Source organism: Chiloscyllium plagiosum, chromosome 10 (genome assembly GCF_004010195.1).
Source record: "Chiloscyllium plagiosum isolate BGI_BamShark_2017 chromosome 10, ASM401019v2, whole genome shotgun sequence".
In the NCBI taxonomy this organism is placed as follows: Eukaryota; Metazoa; Chordata; class Chondrichthyes; order Orectolobiformes; family Hemiscylliidae; genus Chiloscyllium; species Chiloscyllium plagiosum.
Window position 1 is genome coordinate 66,201,589 of NC_057719.1, and position 20,568 is coordinate 66,222,156.

The following is a 20,568-nucleotide window of genomic DNA, read 5'->3' on the forward strand; positions in this document are numbered from 1 at the left end:
AGCACAGCCAGATATAGCTGGAACATCTTCCAAATAAATGCTATAGGTGAAGGTCCATAACAATATCAACTATCAAGTATCACAGAAACTACAGAGCAAATCTTGAGTCTATTACTGCACAGAATACTGTTAGAAAATAAAATGAAAGTGACACATTATAATTAGCCTCTGTTACCATAGCCAAGTGTACAATATGGCCATTTTATTTAACACTCACTTATTTTTAAAACAACTTACAGGCAAGTAAACATTTCATTGTAATAAAGTAATGCAATGTGATAGCCAATAGATTATTTTGTTTGACTCGATGCTTTTTTGCAGCTACAGGCTTATATTTTATGCTGATCTAAGAAAAGCAAATTGATACTGCACACTTTACGATGCATACAAGATGCACTAAAGATTTTAAATTAAATTTTAGACAGTGCAGTAGAAATTGGTCCTTGTTGTATGATTAGAAATTTGGGTTCACAGTGCAAATCCTTTCTGGTCAGATTCCCATCAAGCAATATTCCTTGCCAGGAGAATGGGTTTCTAACGTTACTTTGGAAAGACACTTTCTTACCTTCCCATATGTCCAGCCAAGCTCGATTTTGTTCATTGCCCAAAGTTCATGAATGTTTTCAGCCAGTTTGCTCTGTACTTTCTCAAGATGTGAAGGTAAAACAATCTGAATAAAAGGAATGAATGTAGAGTGAAGTCAAAATCAAATGCATGAACTACTGGAAAAGATATTCATTTTTTAGAATTAATGCTCAAATTCAGCCTTCCTGGAAAGTCTACTCTTCTTCACATGGTGTTGTTCTGCTGTGAGAGAGATACAAAATTAGTAGACCACCTCAGCTCCCTGACCATAACTGAGCCACCAACGGCCCCCAAACAAACTCCATTTTGCAGGTGCCTTCTGCATGGTCCAAGCTGACAGGGTGATCTAGGTAGCCTCCCCTTCTAGAAATGTGGTCCCTGTAAAAAGAAGATGCAGTCATGCCTTGAAGATTGCTGATTAATAATGGTTCAGCATTCAGGGAGATGCAGTGATAAACCAGAGGAAGGAAAAGGCTTTATAGTACCGTCCTGGGCCCAGGAGACAACATCTAGATAGGGGACAACATCTCCGGTGGGAAGCAGAACGCACTTGGGATATATCCTGCAAAAGGAATGGGAGGAGGTAGAATGGGATATGAAAGTCCATCAAGCAAGAACGCTGCACTAAGTTAATGACATCACTTAGGTGACCAAGATGCATTCATATCTCTTCCACCAGGTCACACACCTCTCACTCTGTTCAATGCACCACTCCCTTATCATTCAACTAGCAACACCATAACACTCAGAGTTTACCCTGAACATTCTGACAATGCACTTCACCCCAATACACTAACCAATGGTGCCAATTGCTTATCCACCTCTCAGTGTTTTCTAGATAGTAGACAGACTTTCAGGACTCAGAAGGTGAGTTACAAATCCCAGAACCTTCAGCATCTGAGCTGATCTTGTAGCCACAATCTGTTTGGGCCATTTATTAATAGAGGGTTGGAAATGGAACACTGTTTTTCAATTATTAGCACTGATATTCTTGAACTACTAAAATAGCAGAACTAAGATGATGGAAGTAGACAAAAAGAATCTTTTTTTTAAATCAAACAACTTGAGGTTTGCAGTACCTTGCAAATCTTTAGCAACATCAGAAGCTCATCAGTAATGACTGGGTCCACTTACAACTCTTAACCTGAAAATTATATTTGTAATCAAATATGTCCTCATTGTCCTGTCTTACATTCCAAGAATTAATGTGTCACTGGGTTTTTGTTTAGTTGGTCAGTATTTAGCGAATTGAAGAATGATCCAATACCAAGCATCAGATCTGTTTGGAAAGTCCATTCTCACAATCACAAACCGAAAGTGCCAAAATTACTATCCTTTATTATGGTGTCGCATAAATTCATTACAATTTTGTGATTTTTAGCAGCTAAACAATACAAAAACCAAAATTTGTTATTTGTGGTTCAAAAACTAAAATTAATTGCAAATGGAAATTTATAGTAATAAATGATTGTAACTTTGGCATTTTAAGTTTGTGATTTATTTCAGGAGGTTTACGTACCTGACTGGTATCTACGGGCTTGGGGATGAAGGAGGCCTGGGAAAGATAGGTTGTCGTCCCTAGGAAATCTCGAACACCATTATAATCTCTCTTGTATTCCTTGATTGGCTCCAATCTCAACTTCTCCTTTGGAAGAAGTGCTTCATAGCAAGGTGCATATCCTGGGGGAGGCAAGAACCTAAAATCTCCATGGTGACCACCAATCAAAAATCGTACTCTTGAAGAAAGGACAAGAAAGGTAAAGATGAATCACAAGTCATTCTTTCAAAATAGGCAAGATAAGTATGGTTCTTTGCATCAACATATGCTTAGAAAATCCTATACTAATAAATTGAGGGCCAATATATTCCTTTCCCCACAATTCCACTCCACACCCCAACAATCCCCCATGTCCACCATGCTCCTCTACCACAATCACCAGCAAACATCCCACCCATCAGCCTGCCCACAAGTTGGTATGGAACATCCACTTGTTCTGGGGAAAGCCTGGGTTCCCTCAGGCCTGTCCTCAGTAGAACTGGGAAAAAAAAACACAAGAGAAGCCTGCAGGTATGTTTCTGATAACAGCATCTTAAACTCTTAGCTGCTGCTCAAGATGATCCAAAGGTGGTGCTGGACAGAGGACAATAACTGAATGATCTTGTCCAACCTACTACCATTCTCTTTCTTTGGAGCATCCTATAATTCTCAGAGTTTCCTCTAATCTACACAGAGTCCTGGCACATGCCTCAACGCTAACTTTTCAGGACACATTTCCTTTTAGCTACAGCCAGGCAGAGCTTGCCCCAATAGTTTGTATAAGCAACGCCTTAGAATCAGGGTGGTGCAATAGAGACCAGGTCCAACTCTTCAACTTTGCACTTCCCAGATGCAACATCGAGAAAAACCAATTGTACAACTGCCCAGTTTTATTGTGACTTCCTGTTAAACATGGATGTCCCACGGTATTCTTTGCACTATGCTGTGCATAAAAATACTTCAGACCTAAAGTACTGCATCACATTTCAATTTTTCTCAGACAAGTACTTTTGAGATTGATGGGAGAAAGATTTATTTTGGCTCCAATATCAAACCACAGTCATTTGGACAGGATTTGCAATGGGACTGTAATAAACCATTGTCCACAACTATACACATCTCCAATTCCACATGGCGGAATTTGATCTTTAAGTCACATCGGGAAAATATGCTGTACATATGGCAGAATATTACACTCTGCCTCACCCCTCTCACCCCAGCAGCATTCTTGTAGAGAGGATTGGTGAACATGGTGAGCGTAATGAAATTATGTGGGATTACCTTCTCACCGCCACTAGCATTTTACTCACAGCCAAGAAGACAGCAAATAGCATGGCTGCCCTTTGGTTAATAATGGCTCTAAAGTGGTCATTAAAAGCCAGTTATTTGCCTCCTTTTGTTTATCACCAGCAGATGTTCCATCTTGCCACATGTGAAGGGTACCCATAAAGCCTGGCAGCCTGCCTGTTAGCTTTCTGGTGGCAACATCAGGGTCTGTCACTGCCATTGCGCCTGCGCAATGTCCCAGTGCTCATGTAACATGCACAAATTATTCATTCAAAACCATTTTTTCTCAAACTCGGTGTCCTCTGACAATTTTGTCTCTCACCGAATCTGCTGACCAACATTCCCCCTCCCTGAGTGCTTAGATGCACCCTAAGTGTTACAGGTCCCACCACTGAAATGATTATGAGGAACACTCCCTGGATGGTGGTATATCAGTGCTGGAGCTTTCTGGCTATCTGAGTCTAAATAGTGGACCGGGTCCTTGAAGCTTTTGTCTATAATTATACTTTTGCAATGCAAACAGATAAGATAAACTTACTTGGCGCCTGCAGAAAAACTGACTACAGGGAAGAAGAGGCCATCAGTGTTGAAGCTCTCAAACATTCCTTGCACTGGTTGTCCATTAATGCGGAAAGATATACTAGGAACACCCAAATCCAGGCAACAACTAACTACATCATCAGAGTTCAGTATGTGTTGATTAGCTGACGTTACAGCTCTGGCCACTCGACCTGTTACGGAGGAAAACATACAATGCTAATTGATTATACAACATTGACATCATCATCAAAATTCTTTATTTGATCTACTGTGACAATTTTACTTCCAATAGGAATAGGATGACAGGAAGAGGAAGAATCTTGGGAGTTACTGAATTGTGACTACACACATTTTAAAAATTGAACAAATATAACCTTCAGAAATGAAGCCCAACTATTTGCAGCAAAGTTCCACAGGGTAGCCATTCAAAAATCTCAGCCAAAAGACCATTTAAAAGGAAAAACATATTTTCATGCTTGGACTTCTTTTTTCAGGTGTTAGGAGGGTTTACAGAGTGTCACAAGCTAAGAGAATCATGATAGCTTTTTGGGTACTTTACACTTCAATGATTGGAGGCCAGATAGATATTAATGGAGTCACAGCCTTTCCTATTCATGAATGCTGTTGTCTGCTGCCTGGATGGTTACTTGTGTGCAATCAATGACATTTAAGAAGTGATAGAAGCCAACTATTGCTGTGAATTTCAAATGCCTTTGCATCAGATGTGGCGGCACAGTGGCACAGTGGTTAGCACTGCTGCTTCACAGCGCCAGAGCCCCGGGTTCAATTCCCACCTCAGGCAACTGTCTGTGTTGGAGTCTGTGTGGAATGTGTCTGCACATTCTCTATGCTAATTACACTTCTTTCATGTGTAAACCACAAAACCTTTTTTTTAAAAAGTTGCATTCTCGGGTTAGCTGTTAACAATGATGATAGCTAGACAATATGTTGAAGGTGTTGGCTCCCTGTGTTCTCCGTCAATGCCATAATGCTTAGATTGATTCTAATCTAAAAAATGAGATAACGGAGTTTTACATAAATTCATACAGTTTTACATAAAACTCATAGACAGAGAACACAGGGGGGTAACACCTTCAACATATTGTCTAGCTATCACCATTGTTAACAGCTAACCTGAGAATGCAACCTTTTTAAAAAAAGGTTTTGTGATTTACACATGAAAGAAGTGAAACTATCACTGTATTCTAATAGATGAAAGGCTTAACAGACAATCAATTTTTCAATGTATAATTTCAGTTACATCACACTGTAAATTTTTGCTATAAATTCTGTATTATGATTGAGCCCTCCACTATCACCTGATGAAGGAGCGTCGCTCCGAAAGCTGGTGTGCTTCCATTTAAACCTGTTGTACTACAACCTGGTGTTGTGTGATTTTTAACTTTGTACACCCCAGTCCAACACCAGCATTTCCAAATCATGATTGGGTTCTACAAATTGAGAAATGGAAATAAATGTCCACTTTAGCAAGGAGAGAGTGCCAAACAAGGTAAAGGCTGTGCTAACTTTGAGAGACAAAACAGCAGCCTCCTTTGCTTTGTCCTTCATATGGATCCTAAGAAGTGACCAACGGGTTTGGATCAACTGCCTGGTTAAGTGTCTCACCCAAATTTCCTTTCAATAGAAAGAATTCCTTCCTTTTCAACCTTTTGCTGAAAAAATTTCATTATCATTTTCATCGTTCACTAATACATGAATATACAAGTCAAGAGCAGTGGGAGGTCAATCAGCCTGTGGAGTTCTGCTCTGCTGTTCAATAAGACTTTGATTTAAAAAATGTTCAAAAAATTTTCACAGGATGTGGGCGTCACTAGCTAGGCCTGCTCATTCATTGCCAATCCCTAATTGTCCAGAGGGCAGTTAAGAGTCAACCACATTGCTGTGGGTCTGGAGTCACAAAAATGCAAGATCTATTAAGGATAGCTGTTTCCTTCCCTAGCGGACATTAGTGAACCAGTTGGGTTTTTCTAATAATCAACAACAGTTTCATGGTCATTATTGGACTCTGAATTTCAGATCTGTTACTTAATTCAAAATTCACCATGACATGGTAGGATTGGAACTCAGGTGCCCAGAGTATCACCTAGGTCTCTGGATTAATACCACTAGGCTGGTATCTCCCCTGATTATCTTCCCAAATCACAAATCCACCGATCTCTATCACCCCTTTGTTATTCAAGCATCTGTAAACATCTGCTTTAAAAATAACTAGACTCTGTGTCCACTGTGATGCAAGGGAAAGAACTCCAAAGACTAAAACGTCTCACAGAAAAAAGTTTTTCCTTATCTCTGTCTTAATTGGGAACCACCTTAATTTTAAACTGTGCAACCTCATTCTAGTCTCTCCCACAAAGGAAAACATCCTTACAGCATACATTTTTTCAAGATCCCACAAATCTCATATGTTCCAACAAGACCAGCTTTTATTCTTCTAAACTCAGATAGACACAGGCTGAGCTTGTCCACATTACCTCATAAGATAAACCCTTCATCCCACTTCATGTAGTTGAGTGAACTTTCTCTGTGCAGTTTCAAAGGTATTTATATCCTTTCTCCACAACCCTTTCTCAACAGTTTGTCAATGAGTCTGTCAATTCCAATTGCATTCCTCATGGCAACGCCTTAACCAATCAGAGAGCACCTGCCTAGTCTGATGTCAATCAGCCAGCTGAGACTGACAGTTAACAGACGCTGCTGCATCCACATGCCAACCATAATTAAAACAAATCAGACCCTCTTCTTATGTTGTACAAGAACACAAAAGCTTGGAGCAGGGGTAAGTAATTCAGATTCTTGAGCCTGCTCCACCATTTAATACAATCATGGCTTGTCTCACCACAGCCTTTCAGCCCACTCTCCATAACCCTTCAACTCATTACCAATTAAAATGTCTACCCCCTCCTTGAATTTACTCAAGTTGGTGTTTGAGCTCTCATGTTTGGGTTCTGAGGAGTACAAGATGAAAACTTTTATCTTTGTGTCATTTTTAAGCAGTCTTTGAGTTTTTACCATTAAGCAATGATTCACAAAAAGCACTGGAACTTTTGACCGTCTTGAATGGGACTCATGCTTCATCTTAGCTGTAATTGTAGGGTCAGGGAAGCTGAGAATATTCCCTCAGCAGGATTCTTTCATGTTGGGGAAGTGGGTGGTAATAATAATGCTAGACATAGTTAGTAATAATGTGTTCACTGACATTCATTTTAGGTTCAAGCAGGGCCATTTGGCTCCTGACATTATCATAACCTTGGTCCAAACATGGATAAAAGAGCTATATACCAGAGGTGAGATGAAACATTGAGGACCGAAAGGCCTGTACTGCGCTGTAATGTTCGATGAAAGTAACTGCTCTTGGCACCAAGAAAAAATTTGACCAAGGAGCCCGGGCAAGGCTGGAGTTAATGACAATGAGCGGGAAAGCACTCTACTGATTGGAGTTGTACGAGCATAAAAGAAAATGGTGTGGTTGTTCAGTGTCAAACATTTCAGTCCCAGGGCATCATGGCAAGAACTCCACAGGGTAATTGCATCCATCATAATGACTTTCTTTCCATCATAAGGCTGTACTGTGGATTTTTGCAAATGATTGAACAATGTTTAGCAGTTTCTCCGTATCCTCAGATCCTCATACAGTGCATGTCAACACACGCCAAGACCTGAACAACATTCAAGATTGGATTGATGTGGTCAGTATTAGCACCACAGGGTACCAGGCAATTACCACTGCCACCATGAGCGAATCTAACCACTGTCCCTTACCATCACTGAAAATAAGAAATGTTTTTTGACCACATTGACACTGAGAAATCAAGAGCTAAATGGGCATTATTTGTAATTCACAAATTACTTTTCTATAAATTATCCTTGCACAAATGGAATTGAATAATGAATATGATATATATATATATGTAAGATATTGAATAACCATTTGCTTATCTAAGGAAATCTGATTTGAGTGATCATGTTAAATTAGTTATTGAGCATTCCATCAAAACATCAAGTGTAAGAAAATCCTTCTTGTAAATTACCTTAATATTTGCTTTTAACATAGCTAAGGTATGTTTGTACAGGTACAAACCTGACCACAAATGAAGTCCATCAAATCCATAGGAATACAGATCATCTCCCACTCCATTGCCTCCCCATCCTTCCCCACCTCCTGGATAGGGAGCATAGCCCTTTGCAGATGCCCATCCAACACGCAAGTGAATAGGATCAGCTGTCAAGAAGTGATTGACCTGATCAACAACAAGCTCATAATACCATTTCTTGTACTGAGCTGATCCTTCACTGGTTCCCAAGAAAATGTTCGGTCTTATGCTAAAGAAAAAAGGCAATATAAAATGATCATCAGTACTGTATCTTCATGAACTGATAAACAAGATACAAAGTTAAATTGCAAATGACACTTTGTATACATTTTCTTTTAGATAGTATATTTAATTTCATCAGCTCACTCACTTTTGAATTATTGTAGCGCAGATATTAACTGTGCCTGGCTAGCATAAAAAGGATAGACATATGGTTAATACTTATGTTGCTCTACTGCTGAGTGCCAGTGTGACCTTTAAAAGGTATTGCCCAGAAATTTCCCAAGGCTTGGGAGAAGCGATAGGAGGTAAACCTCTCCTTCACCCCCTCCCCTATGAAATTCCTGGCTTGACAAATCACTGACAGAAGACCAATTCCACATCAATGCCTTGACTGGGTCACAATTAAATGTAAAATATTTATTAGTTTGTTCACAGTTTGGTATGGTATGAATTCATCGAAACACTGTGGAGGTGACTAGTCCTGAAAACTGGAGAGTAGAAAAAGAAGTCAGGATGATTATTAAATGATAAGAAAGCACAATACAGGGCATAGGATTGATTTATTCCTTTTAGCAGATGAGTCAACAATCAGAGGGCATAAGACACAAAGTAATTGTTAGAGGATTAATGGGGAATTTCTTTCACTCAGAGGTTGGTGGTGGTCTGGAACTGTTTGCCTGAAAGAATGATAAAGGAAGAAACTCTAACCAGATCAAAGATATAGATAGATATAGAGATCAGCAGAGAGGTATTTGCATTGCAGTGACTGACAGGACTACAGACCAAGAGCTGATAAGTGGAATCAGGCTGGCTGGATCTTTACGATAAGCACAGAAACAATGGCCCACATGGCCCCCTTTGCACCTTAAAATTCTCAGGTTTTCAATTAAAGAGAAATGAACATAAAGTTGCATTACCTTGTCACATTGTTAACTAAGCGGGTTTGCAGCAGTAAATCACGACGAGGTAGCAGATTGTCACAGATCAGGTTTTGATTAGCTCGTATAGCAACACCATTACAGACACAAAGAGAAGACAGCAGGTTCAACACCTAAAAACAAACAAACAAACAAACATCAAGATCTAAACAATCTGAGATTATAGTTTCCAATCATAAGTTAATTTATCACTAAACTAATATCGGGAAGAAATTGCGGATCCACAGTTATGACTGGGTCACTGTCATTAACATCATTTGAGGCTAAGGTTTGAAAGTAAAAGGTAAAGTCATCATAGTCTTGGCAGACCGTAGAGCTACACTCCCATTAGAGGGCGATGACTGGTGGAAGCCACCAATCCTCAGGCAAGGGAAGAGGTTGAGAAGAAACGTCTTTCATCGTAACCCCAGCTGGTGTGGGAATTGAACCATCACTGTTGGATCACTCTGCATCACTAAGTAACCATTCAGCCAACTGAGCTCACTGAACCCCACTTTTACTGTTCTTTCAAAATTATATTTTATTCCTAAAATTATATTTTTTATATATATTGTCACAACTGCAGTTTGGTTCTGTACAGTAGCATATGAAGGAACATTAGAATTTGACTCAACAAGGCATTTCTTACTTGTGCAGGATTATATTAACATATACCTGAGGATCCACCCCCCACCCCCTTAACTTCAGCAGAAAGACCTCAGGTGGTAGTATTTCCCCATTGTAGCTTGGCAGCAGATGCCGCAACCTTTAGTGCTTTCCTCAACATATAGATTACTAGATTAGATTAGATTACTTATAGTGTGGAAATAAGGCCTTCGGCCCAACAAGTCCACATCGACCCTCCGAAGAGCAACCCACCCAGACCCATTCCAATACATTTACCCCTTTACCTAACACTATGGGCAATTTAGCATGGCCAATTCACCTAACCTGCACATCTTTGGACCGTGGGAGGAAACTGGAGTACCCAGAGGAAACCCACGCAGACGCAGGGAGGAATGTGCAAATTCCACACAGACAGTTGTCTCAGGTGGGAATTGAACCCGGGTCTCTGGCGCTGTGAGGCAGCAGTGCTAACCACTGAGCCACTGTGCCACCCAACACGGTGCAGTACGTGACCTTGGAATAGTCTTAATTAAATTGCTTTATTCTGTTTCAGTTTCCTGAATCAGAACACTCACGTGGAAGAAAATATCCTGAGGTCAGTTTTAGCCAGCCCAGATTGGGGGTGGAGATAGGGGATGGGTTGGAAATGGAGAGATTTCAATACAGTGGACTGACCTGCTTCCATTGAAATGTCACAAACCACTTACCCTCAGTTAGGTGGCAAAGGTTCCAGTCAGAAGGCCCGGAAGCTCCATGAGCTTATGCAAAGCAGGGAGCTGTTTAGACAATGAAACTCTGAAAGGAGGAGAAAGTGAGCACTGCAGATGCTGGAGTCGAAGACTGTTGTGCTTGAAAAGCACGACCAGTCAGGCAGCATCCGAGGAGCAAGAGAGCTGATTCCTGATGAAGAGCTTATGCTTGAAATGTCAATTCTCCTGCTCCTTGAATGAAACTCTGAATACGTGTCCCAAGCAGGGAACTTGTTGCAGCTTTCCCACCAGATAAGGGTGGAGCAGCAACTCCCAGTGCAACAGAGGCTGAACTGGCTGCAAGCCTGCAGCTGTTTTCCACCTATCTCGCCCATTCACTGGCAGCTGATAGACCAGGTGTATTTCAGTCCTAGCACCTAAAATAAGCCAAGCCTCGAATTTTGCTCTTGTTCTACCCTCCTGCTCGCTATCAACTTGCAGGGAGTGAAAATTTAACTCCTGCCTCCAAAAAGTAAAATTGATCATATTCCAAAACTTTTCCTATTAGCTGACACAGACAGGCAATAAACTGTCCAAACCTCCCATCTGAAGAGGAATAGGGGAAAAAAAAACAGAAAACTTTAGAGAAATGGATACAGTGACGCTACTGGGTTAAAAACTGCTCTAAAAACCAATGGGAACTGCATTCAAAATTAGGCAAGATTAATGGATGAAGAACTCCTGGAGTACAGTCCCTTGTGAAAAGTAGCTCATGGGGGTATAAGACTATGGCACAAAACTAAAGCTAATCCCACCTTGGGTGCTAATCTCTGTCAAAGAGGCAATAGGATGGTTCTGGTGGAAATAGGTTAAAATAGTACAATAGGGCATTAGCGAGCTGCTCATTTGGCAGTGAACATAGTGCTTTATTCAGAATTTGGCTGTGCCATATTTGACATCAGAATGCTTGAAATGGGATGCATCCCATTTTTCAACACGAACATCCCTCACCTCCAATAGTTGTAAAGTGGACAAACACTGGAAACTGTCAAAGACAGTTATTTCAAAAAGTACATTGAGGAGAAAGAAGAAAATTAAACTTGGTATTGTTACTTGAGCAACCTGCGTAGTGAGCAAAATCATGTTAATTTGAGTTACAGTGCCCATATTCAAAGTATGGAGGACTTTGACCTGCAAAGCTTTGATAAATATAACATAACAGATAATCAATTTATTAATAAAATAGAATGAAATAGAATTGCAACTATAAGGAGATTTGCTTTTAGAATACCTGAAAATATTCCAACCTGGGATAGATACAAGACAGTTCAGTCTTGTCAGTTGTTTACAAAGTAATCTTTACTTTAGACCTTAAATGCATAAAAATGTCTGTTGGGGTTGGAAATAATGGAAGTATTAATTTAATACTACCTAGCTAATAAAAATGTAATTCCTTACAGCAAAAGAGTTTGGACTGTTGGCGGGGTTGCAATAGTTTGACTATCTACAGGTCTTTTTTGAAATAGGATAGCATCTTCAAAGTATTCATCTGACACCATGGGATTCTGCTTTAATGCTGATGGAATTCTGCAGGTTTCTTCAAGGTCAATATTGCATGGGCTCTCTCTTCCGATTTAAGTGTTGGAATGTGCCCTTCAATGCCCTCCATACCCAACCCCTCCAAATATTCAGAACTTGATTTGGATTTTAACAGAGTACAGTAAGAGAACTTGGGTTACATCTTGGCTGATCGCCAGCAAGAAGTAGAATCATAGAATCCCTACAGTGCGGAAAGAGGCCATTCAGCCCATTCAGTCTGCACCATCCTTCCAAAGAGCATCCCACCCAGACTTAGACACTCAGTATGTCCCACGGCTAATCCACCTAGCTTTTAGATTCCTGGACAACATAGGCAATTCACCTAAACTGCACATCTTTGGACTGTGGGAGGAAACTGGGGGAGCACCCAGAGGAAACCCAAGCAGACACATGGAGAATGTACCAAACTGTGCACAGTCGCCCAAGGGTGGAATCAAACCCAGGTCCCTGGCACCGGGAGACAGCAGAGCTAACCACCGAGCCATCATTGAGTCCATAAGCAGAAACTGACTGTCACACTGCCCAAATTGTGTCCCAGCATTCAGAATTCTTTCAAAGGTCAATCCTCTCCCTTTATACTGGAGTCTGATTTCTCCCAATGCCTGTTTCACTGGAGTTCCTCCAGACTGCGTCTTCAGTCCAATCATCATTTGCTGGTCTGTCAATTATCCTTCTTTCAACGTGATATCAGAATTGGGGATGTTCACTGATGTTCAGCACAGTGCGCTATGTTCAGCACCATTCACAACTCCTAATGTACTGAAGTAGTCCAAGTCTACATGCACTAGCAAATGCTGGAGAATCAGATTCAAAAAATGTGACACTGGAAAAACAGCAGGTCAGGCAGCTTCGAAGGAGCAGGAGAGTCGACATTTCGGGCATAGGCCTTCATCCCATTCCTAATGAAGGGCTTATGCCTGAAATGTCGACTCTTCTGCTCCTTGGATGCTGCCTGACTTGCTGTGCTTTTCCAGCAACACACATTTAAACCACATCTATATGCAGCAAGACAGCAACCACACATTGGCTTTTAAGTAACAAGTAACATTCTCATCACACAAGTGTCCAACAATCACCATTTCGATCAAAAGAAAATCTAACCGTCTCCCCTTGACATTCAATTTTATTACTATCATTGGAACACGGCACCTCCCCCCACCCCTCCACCAGCTCCCCTACTACCAACATTCCGGGGTCAATAATAACATTGACTTGACCAGTCTTACAAATACTGTGTCTAAACAGCAGTTCAGAAATTCTTTGGTGACTAATCCACCTCTTAATGCTGCAAACCCCATTCGCCATCTACAAGACAAATCTTGATACCATCCAAGCCAAAGCAACCTCCTTAATGGAACCTCCTCCAACACTGACGCATAGTGGTAGTTATAGATATCCTCTACAAGATGCACTGCACCAACTCTTCAAAGTTCCTTCAAAAGCAACTTCCTAACCCATGACTTTTACCATCTCGAAGGGCAAGAGAAGCAGATTGATTAGAACACCACTATCCGTACTTTTCCCTCCAAGCCACACACTTAGTTAAAAATCACACAACACCAGGTTATAGTCCAACAGGTTTATTTGGAAGCACTAGCTTTTGGAGCGTTGCTCCTTCATCAGGTGGAATAAGATTGTAAGTCACAGAATTTATAGCAAAAGTTTACAGTGTGATGTAACTGAAATTATATATTAAAAAAGACCCAGATTGTTTGTTAAGTCTCTCATCTTTTAGAATGAACATGTAGGTTTCAGTTCTTTCATGTGTAAATCACAAAACTTTTTTTGGAAGTTAGATTCTCAAGTGCACTTTAACAATTGGTGTCACGTCGGCCCAGATAAGGTATTGAAGATGTTAACTCCCTGTGGGGCTGTCTGTGCCACAATGGTCAGACTGATTCTAATCTAAAAAAACGTATTTACAGAATCTTACATGGATTCATGCAGTTTTTGAGGAAAGTAAAATGTACTTTGCAAGTACAAATTCACCCCACAAACTTGTATGTATACGTGTGCATGTAGGTGTGTGTGTTGCGGGTGAGTGTCTGTGAGAGGGTGTGTGTATGTGTGGGAGTGTGAGTGTAAAGGGATCTAAGTCTGTGAGAGGGTGAGTGTGGGAGTGTATGAGAGAGGGTCTGATTGTGTGTGTGTGTCTGTCTGTCTGTCCGTCCGAGCAGAGACTGATAGCCAAGTTCGGTACCCATGGGGATGGCCTCAACTGGGACCTTAGCTTCATGTCACACTACAGTTGACTCCATTGCACTATTTACACACACACACACACATCCTCTCTCATACACTCACACATACACTCCTACACACACCCTCTCACAGACTTAAACTCCTTTACACTCCCACGCATACACACACCCTCTCACAGACACACATAACTCTCCCACCGCCAGCCACCCCACCACACACACGCACGCGCGCGCACACACACACACAAACGTTTGTGGGGTGAATTTGTACTTGCAGAATTAAAGAAAAAGCATACCAAACACCTTCTTCACTATCCTATCTACCTGTGACTCCACTTTCAAGGAGCTATGAACCTGCACTTCAAGGTCTCTTTGTTCAGCAACAATCCCTAGGACCTTACCATTAGGTATACAAGTCCTGTGAAGATTTGCTTTCCCAAAATGCAGCACCTCGCATTTATCTGAATTAAACTCCATCTGCCACTTCTCAGTCCATTGACCCATCTGGTCCAGATCCTGTTGTAATCTGAGGTAACCTTCTTCGGTGTCCACTACACCTCCAATTTTGGTGTCATCTGCAAATTTACTAACTGTACCTCTTATGCCCGCATACAAATCATTCATTTAAATGATGAAAAGGATGGACCCAGCACCGATTTTTGTGGCACTCCACTGGGCACAAGCCTCCAGTCTGAAAAATAACCCTCCACCACCACCCTCTGTCTTCTACTTTTGAGCTAGTTCTGTATCCAAATGGCTAGTTCTCCCTGTATTCCACTAGATCTAACCTTGCTAATCAGTCTCCCATAGAGAACCTTGTCGAAAGCCTTACCGAAGTCCATATAGATCACATCTGCTGTCTTGCCCTCATCTATCCTCTTTATTACTTCTTCAAAAAACTCAATCAAGTTTGTGAGACATGATTTCCCACGCACAAAGCCAAGTTGACTATCCCTAATCAGTCCTTGCCTTTCCAAATACATGTACACGCTGTCCCTCAGAATTCCCTCCAACAACTTGCCCACCACCGACATCAAGCTCACTGGTCTATAGTTCCCTAGCTTGTCCTTACCATCCTTCTTAAACACTGGCACCATGTTAGCCAACTTCCAGTCTTCCGGCACCTCACCTGTGACTATCGATGATACAAATATCTCAGCAAGAGGCCCAGCAAACACTTACCTAGCTTCCCCCAGAATTCTAGGGTACACCTGATCAGGTCCTGGGGATTTATCCACTTTTATGCATTTCAAGACATCCAGCACTTCTGGTGAAATACTGTCTATCTTACTTGTCTGTATTTCTTTTCTCTCTAGGTCTACAGTTGTCTATAGTTGTTCCATAGACTTTTGTTGGATTCACTCTTATCTGTGAATGGTTGCTATTGAATTCTGTCAGATGGTTGGCCAATCACTTCCACTCTTAAATCCCATCTTCAGGAGTGTTGGAAAGATTTAAAAGTTGGCAATCAACTTGTTTGGCCATATAGCAAACTTTCAATGGTCAATAAGTCCTGATGAGAGACTTGCAGCCAGAACTTCTGACCCAGAAGTAAGGATGATTCGACTGTGGCCAGACTGCCTATATCAGTTTAGGGACTCTGATCAATTCTTCACCATGACAGGGTGATAGGCTGAAATATGTACAGAATCCAAAACATTTGACCAAAACCACCACCATTTGGAAAGTTTGATATCTGTTCAGCATACTGCGCAAGTCTTAAATCTACAGTATTCTTTGCTCATATGTTATATATTATAGGAAAGCCAGCATGGCTTCAAAATGTGCATTCACTCTGGCATTATGCCCATTTTAAAGTCAGGAGCTTGGCCATAACTTAAGCATGTTCTGATCTTGCAGTGAATTTTCTGAGTAGCCTGTCTGGGTGGAACTTAAACTCTGTTAGTAGTTTTAATATGGGCGAGCCAAAGATTGCAGTAAAAAATTCTAATTGTCCCAAGCTTTCTTTGTGATCTGATATTTGGGTAGTTGAGACATTTCCCAAGACTGTGGGTAGACATAAGGCTTATATGGAGGTTCAGGCTTTGAAAAGGTCTCGACCTCCAAATAGGTTACATTTTTATTAAGTTCGTCCTCAATGAGGGAAGCTGCTTCCAAAAACTACAACATTATCCCCCTAGAACAAGCTTCATTGCCACATTTTCCAACTTTTTAAAATGGTAAATGCTCAATACAACTATTGGCACACCTTGTTACGAGTCACTAAGTTATCCTCAACACTGATCTGATTTTATTCATCAAAGTACTGTCTAAGCATTAGATTACTTGAGAAATATTCTGGCCATCTTTATATACAGTACACACAGATTTCAGTATATTTTTCTTCTGACTTTGTGCCTTTCTATTTCATTTAGCCTCTGTGTTGGTGTTGTGGTCAATGTGTTGTTGATATTTTGTGGTCAATGAAGTATAGTTTTCAACATCTTCAACAAACTCCATGTACTCTCAAACAGCCTTTTCAACAGGAATGTGTGACAATGTAAGTTTCATGTAATCTGATTTCTCCCTGAACATACTTAAGTGTAGCATCAAATCTAGTCAATCCCTAACAAACACTCTGCACTCTTGGTCCCATAGCATTCAAAAGAGTGACCAGTGATTTGTGATCTGTCTCAATTGTGAACTGAAGACCCAAGACATAGTGTGAAAACCTTTCACAAGCTCAAGTAATGGCTAATGCTTCACTTTCAACTATTGTATATCGTAGCTCTGTTTCAGTCAAAGACACACCATGCACTGGTCTTCAATCACCACTATTGCGAATCTGAAAAAATGTGTTTCTTGTCTCATTAACCATAGTTTTTGCATTCCAATACTATTCATTTGATTCTGTCATTTTTCCCAGGAATAGCACTTCATTGTCTTTGACATCTTCAGTCTTTTGAAAGCTACTGGCATTAATAATTTTTCCTTTTGGTTTCTGAATTGGGGCCATTTTGCTGCATCGTACAGTTTGAAAATATCCCCTCTTTTTTGGAATAGCACTCTGCATTTCTGGCAGTCTTTGTGCCGATGCTGCCTTTTCCAGTTACAGTGAGAGCACTGAGTAATGGATGGCAGCTGCCTTTCTCAAGCTTTCAATGTTCCGGTGGAAGTATAATTCTACTCCAATACACCATAAATTGTCCAGTATCAGTCATTTTTCTCCTCAAAGTTTTCTGTCACATTTAATAAATAAATGATTTTGCTTTCTGATAGCTGCCTGCCTGGTTAACTGCACAAGCATTGGTAACATTAAATTCTCCCTTGACTGCTGAAATTCTGTTAAAAGCATCTACGATTCACTGCGATTCAGAACTAATTCATCTTTCCAGGATCCATTTTCACAGCCTGTCAACATAAATTGTTTAATAAGGGAATCAACACTCTCTCCTTATCATTAATTACATCCATTGAATGTTACTCTTTTGAGAATAGTGTTCCTTCTAAGGCTAATGTATATTTCAAATACTTTCATATCAGCATTTAATGTCACTGACTCTTCATGAGTTCCCGATCTGACAAATATGTCATCTGCAGTGCCATCTATGGCATAATGAAGGGTACTGACCTGTTCCTTGCAAGACTTTTCTGCTAATTCTAATACAGTCTTGTACCTTATAAATCTGTAATGCCTGTTCAGCTATTTCTTAGTTTGAATCAGGGCTCTCACATTTTTGAGGCACTCCAGTAAGGGAGAGGTCTTCTCCATTTGTTCACTTCACTCAAGCCTTCATTTAAGCTTTGTTACCATTTCCTGCACTGTCCTTTACTTGCAATCATTCTCCTTGTTACTTTTGCTTAACTTGTCATTTCATGGCTGCTTGGCATTTTGGGTCTTAGAGTCATAGAGTTATACAGCACAGAAACAGACTCTTTAGTCAAATCTTCCATGCCAACCAGACATCCCAATCTCGCCTACTTCCATTTGCCAGCAAATGGCTCATATCTCTCTAAACCCTTCTTATTCATATACCCATCCAGATGTCTTTTATAAATTGTAATTGTACCAGCCTCCACCACTTCCTCTAGCAGCTCGCTCCATCCACACACACATCATCCTCTGCGTGAAAACGTTGCCCTTCAGGTCTCTTTTAAATCTTTCCCCTCTCACCTTAAACCTATGTCCTCTAGTTTTGGACTCTCCTACCCTGGGAAAAAGACTTTGACTATTCAGCCAATCCATTATCCCCAGGATTTTATAAACCTCTATAAGTTCACACCTCAGCCTTCAACGCAACAGGGATAATAGCCCCAGCCTATTCAGCATCTCCCTATACTCAAACCCTCAAAACCTGGCAATATCTTTGTAAATCTTTTCTGCACCCTTTCAAGTTTAACAGCATTCTTCCTATAGCAGGGAGTTAGCCTGCTGGTAACATATTGAGTGTTACTTATACAACAAAGTGTAACAGTGAGTGGCTCAGTGGTTAGCACTGTTGCCTCATAGTGCCAGGGATCCGGGTTCGATCTCAGCCTCGGGTGACTCATGTCTGTTTGGAGTTTGCACGATCTCCCCGTGTCTGTGTGGGTATCCTCCAGGTGCTCTGGTTTCCTCCCACAATCCAAAGATGTGCAGCTTAGGTGAATTGGCCATGCTAAATTGCCCAAAGTGTTCAGGCATGTGTAGGTTACGTGCAATAGTCAGGGGTAAACATAAAGTAATGGAATGGGTTTGGATGGGCTACTCTTCAGAGGGTCAATGTGGACTTGTTGGGCCGAAGGGCCTGTTTCCACACTGTAGAGATTCTAGCCATGAGGCGTCACAAGGTCCATTCTCAGAGAATTTTGTTATCATGTCCCCTTGTATCACTAACAATATAGACTGTCTATACACATATTTATCAATAACCCTTTGTACTCAAGTGCCTTACTCTGTTTAAGACATCATTTATATTATCCTCCAATTCTTACACTTTTTTGTCTTCAGAGGCAGTTTATGACAAGAAACATTGACAAATTATTTACTTTACATTCTTATATTTGGTCAGGACTTTCAGAATGCATTGTTTTGTGACCATGTATATACCTTATGGTTGCGTCCATGTTTATCCAGTAATGAAATAATAGATTTGATATGCCCTTCTTTGATCACATTGAGCGCCTCAGGACTTTCAATCAAGATACAGTGCAAAACCTCCAGGATACCTGTGTCAAAAATATAAATCAAAATTGTCAAAGGATGTCAGATATTTCAAAGTGACGTGACAAACCTCTATGTACATGTAACATTTCGAATCAGTTCTGAAGCGCAGATGTAATCAGTTTACAAAATTATCGTTGCTCATTTTCCTTTCCCCAGAATCAGTTCTCTGGGAAGAAAAAGGCTAAGTTTTTTTCTAATGATCTTTCATTTACTGACAAAACCAACCTTTTGCACAGATGAACAAATTGCACTTTTAGTAGAAAATATTTTCTGATTCTCAAATTTCATAACTAGTTTATTTGTTTTTGGTGGTTTCTGTGGGAAAGATGGTGGCCAAGAAATCTCCCTGTCCTTCTCAATATTACAGTGCCTTCACTAACCATCTGGGCCATCAGCATTAGGAGACAGGGTCTCCATATAAGATCTCATTGTAAGGACAGCGAATCCAAGTTTCCTCAAGTCTTGGGCAGGCACTTCAACTGTTCTTTAGTCAAGTGTCAGACACATATGGACAAATGTACATTGATACTTGAGGGAGGTGCACGGTTTAAGCAAGACACTAAATATTACAATGTCTCCAATTTAAAGGTTTGAAAGTGAGTCATTCTTGTGTAATATTTCCAGCATTTACTTTAGCTTAACATTGCATTTCTTTGTTTGCATGTCTATATTAGATATCAAAGAAGAACAGCTTTTTAGCTCAAAAATAATATTCACACTTTGCTTGATACCATCACTAGGATCAGGAAGAGAAATCATGGGACCTGGTGCTTCTGCTGTTTCTGGCACTCTTATTTCACTGATACCTTTAACCCTTCCCCTCACATGCTTTGGAATAGAGAACGAGTCAAAATTCCATCCCAAATAGACTCATAGTCATAGAGATGTACAGCATGGGAACAGATCCTTCGGTCCAACCGTCCATGCCAACCAGATATCTCAACCCAATCTAGTCCCACCTGCCAGCACCCGGCTCATATCCCTCCAAACCCTTCCTATTCATATACCCATCCAAATGCCTCTTAAATGTTGCAATTGTACCAGCCTCCACCACTTCCTCTGGCAACTCATTCCATACACGTACCACACTCTGCGTGAAAATGTTG

General features: G+C 40.7%; 1 protein-coding gene across 10 annotated transcripts in view; it reads right to left on the minus strand.

Annotated features, from left to right (window-relative positions):
* Positions 1-20,568, minus strand: part of ryr3 (ryanodine receptor 3) — a 347,517-nt gene that overhangs the window by 227,491 nt on the left and 99,458 nt on the right. For all 10 annotated transcript variants that reach the window (XM_043697981.1, XM_043697979.1, XM_043697973.1 and 7 more), the window contains exons 16-21: positions 19,346-19,464; positions 9,201-9,334; positions 8,049-8,290; positions 3,948-4,140; positions 2,105-2,321; positions 566-670 (exon numbers count right to left, since the gene is read on the minus strand). In XM_043697981.1, coding sequence (XP_043553916.1) covers positions 566-670; positions 2,105-2,321; positions 3,948-4,140; positions 8,049-8,290; positions 9,201-9,334; positions 19,346-19,464 — 1,010 coding nt within the window. The remainder of the gene's footprint in view (positions 1-565; positions 671-2,104; positions 2,322-3,947; positions 4,141-8,048; positions 8,291-9,200; positions 9,335-19,345; positions 19,465-20,568) is intronic.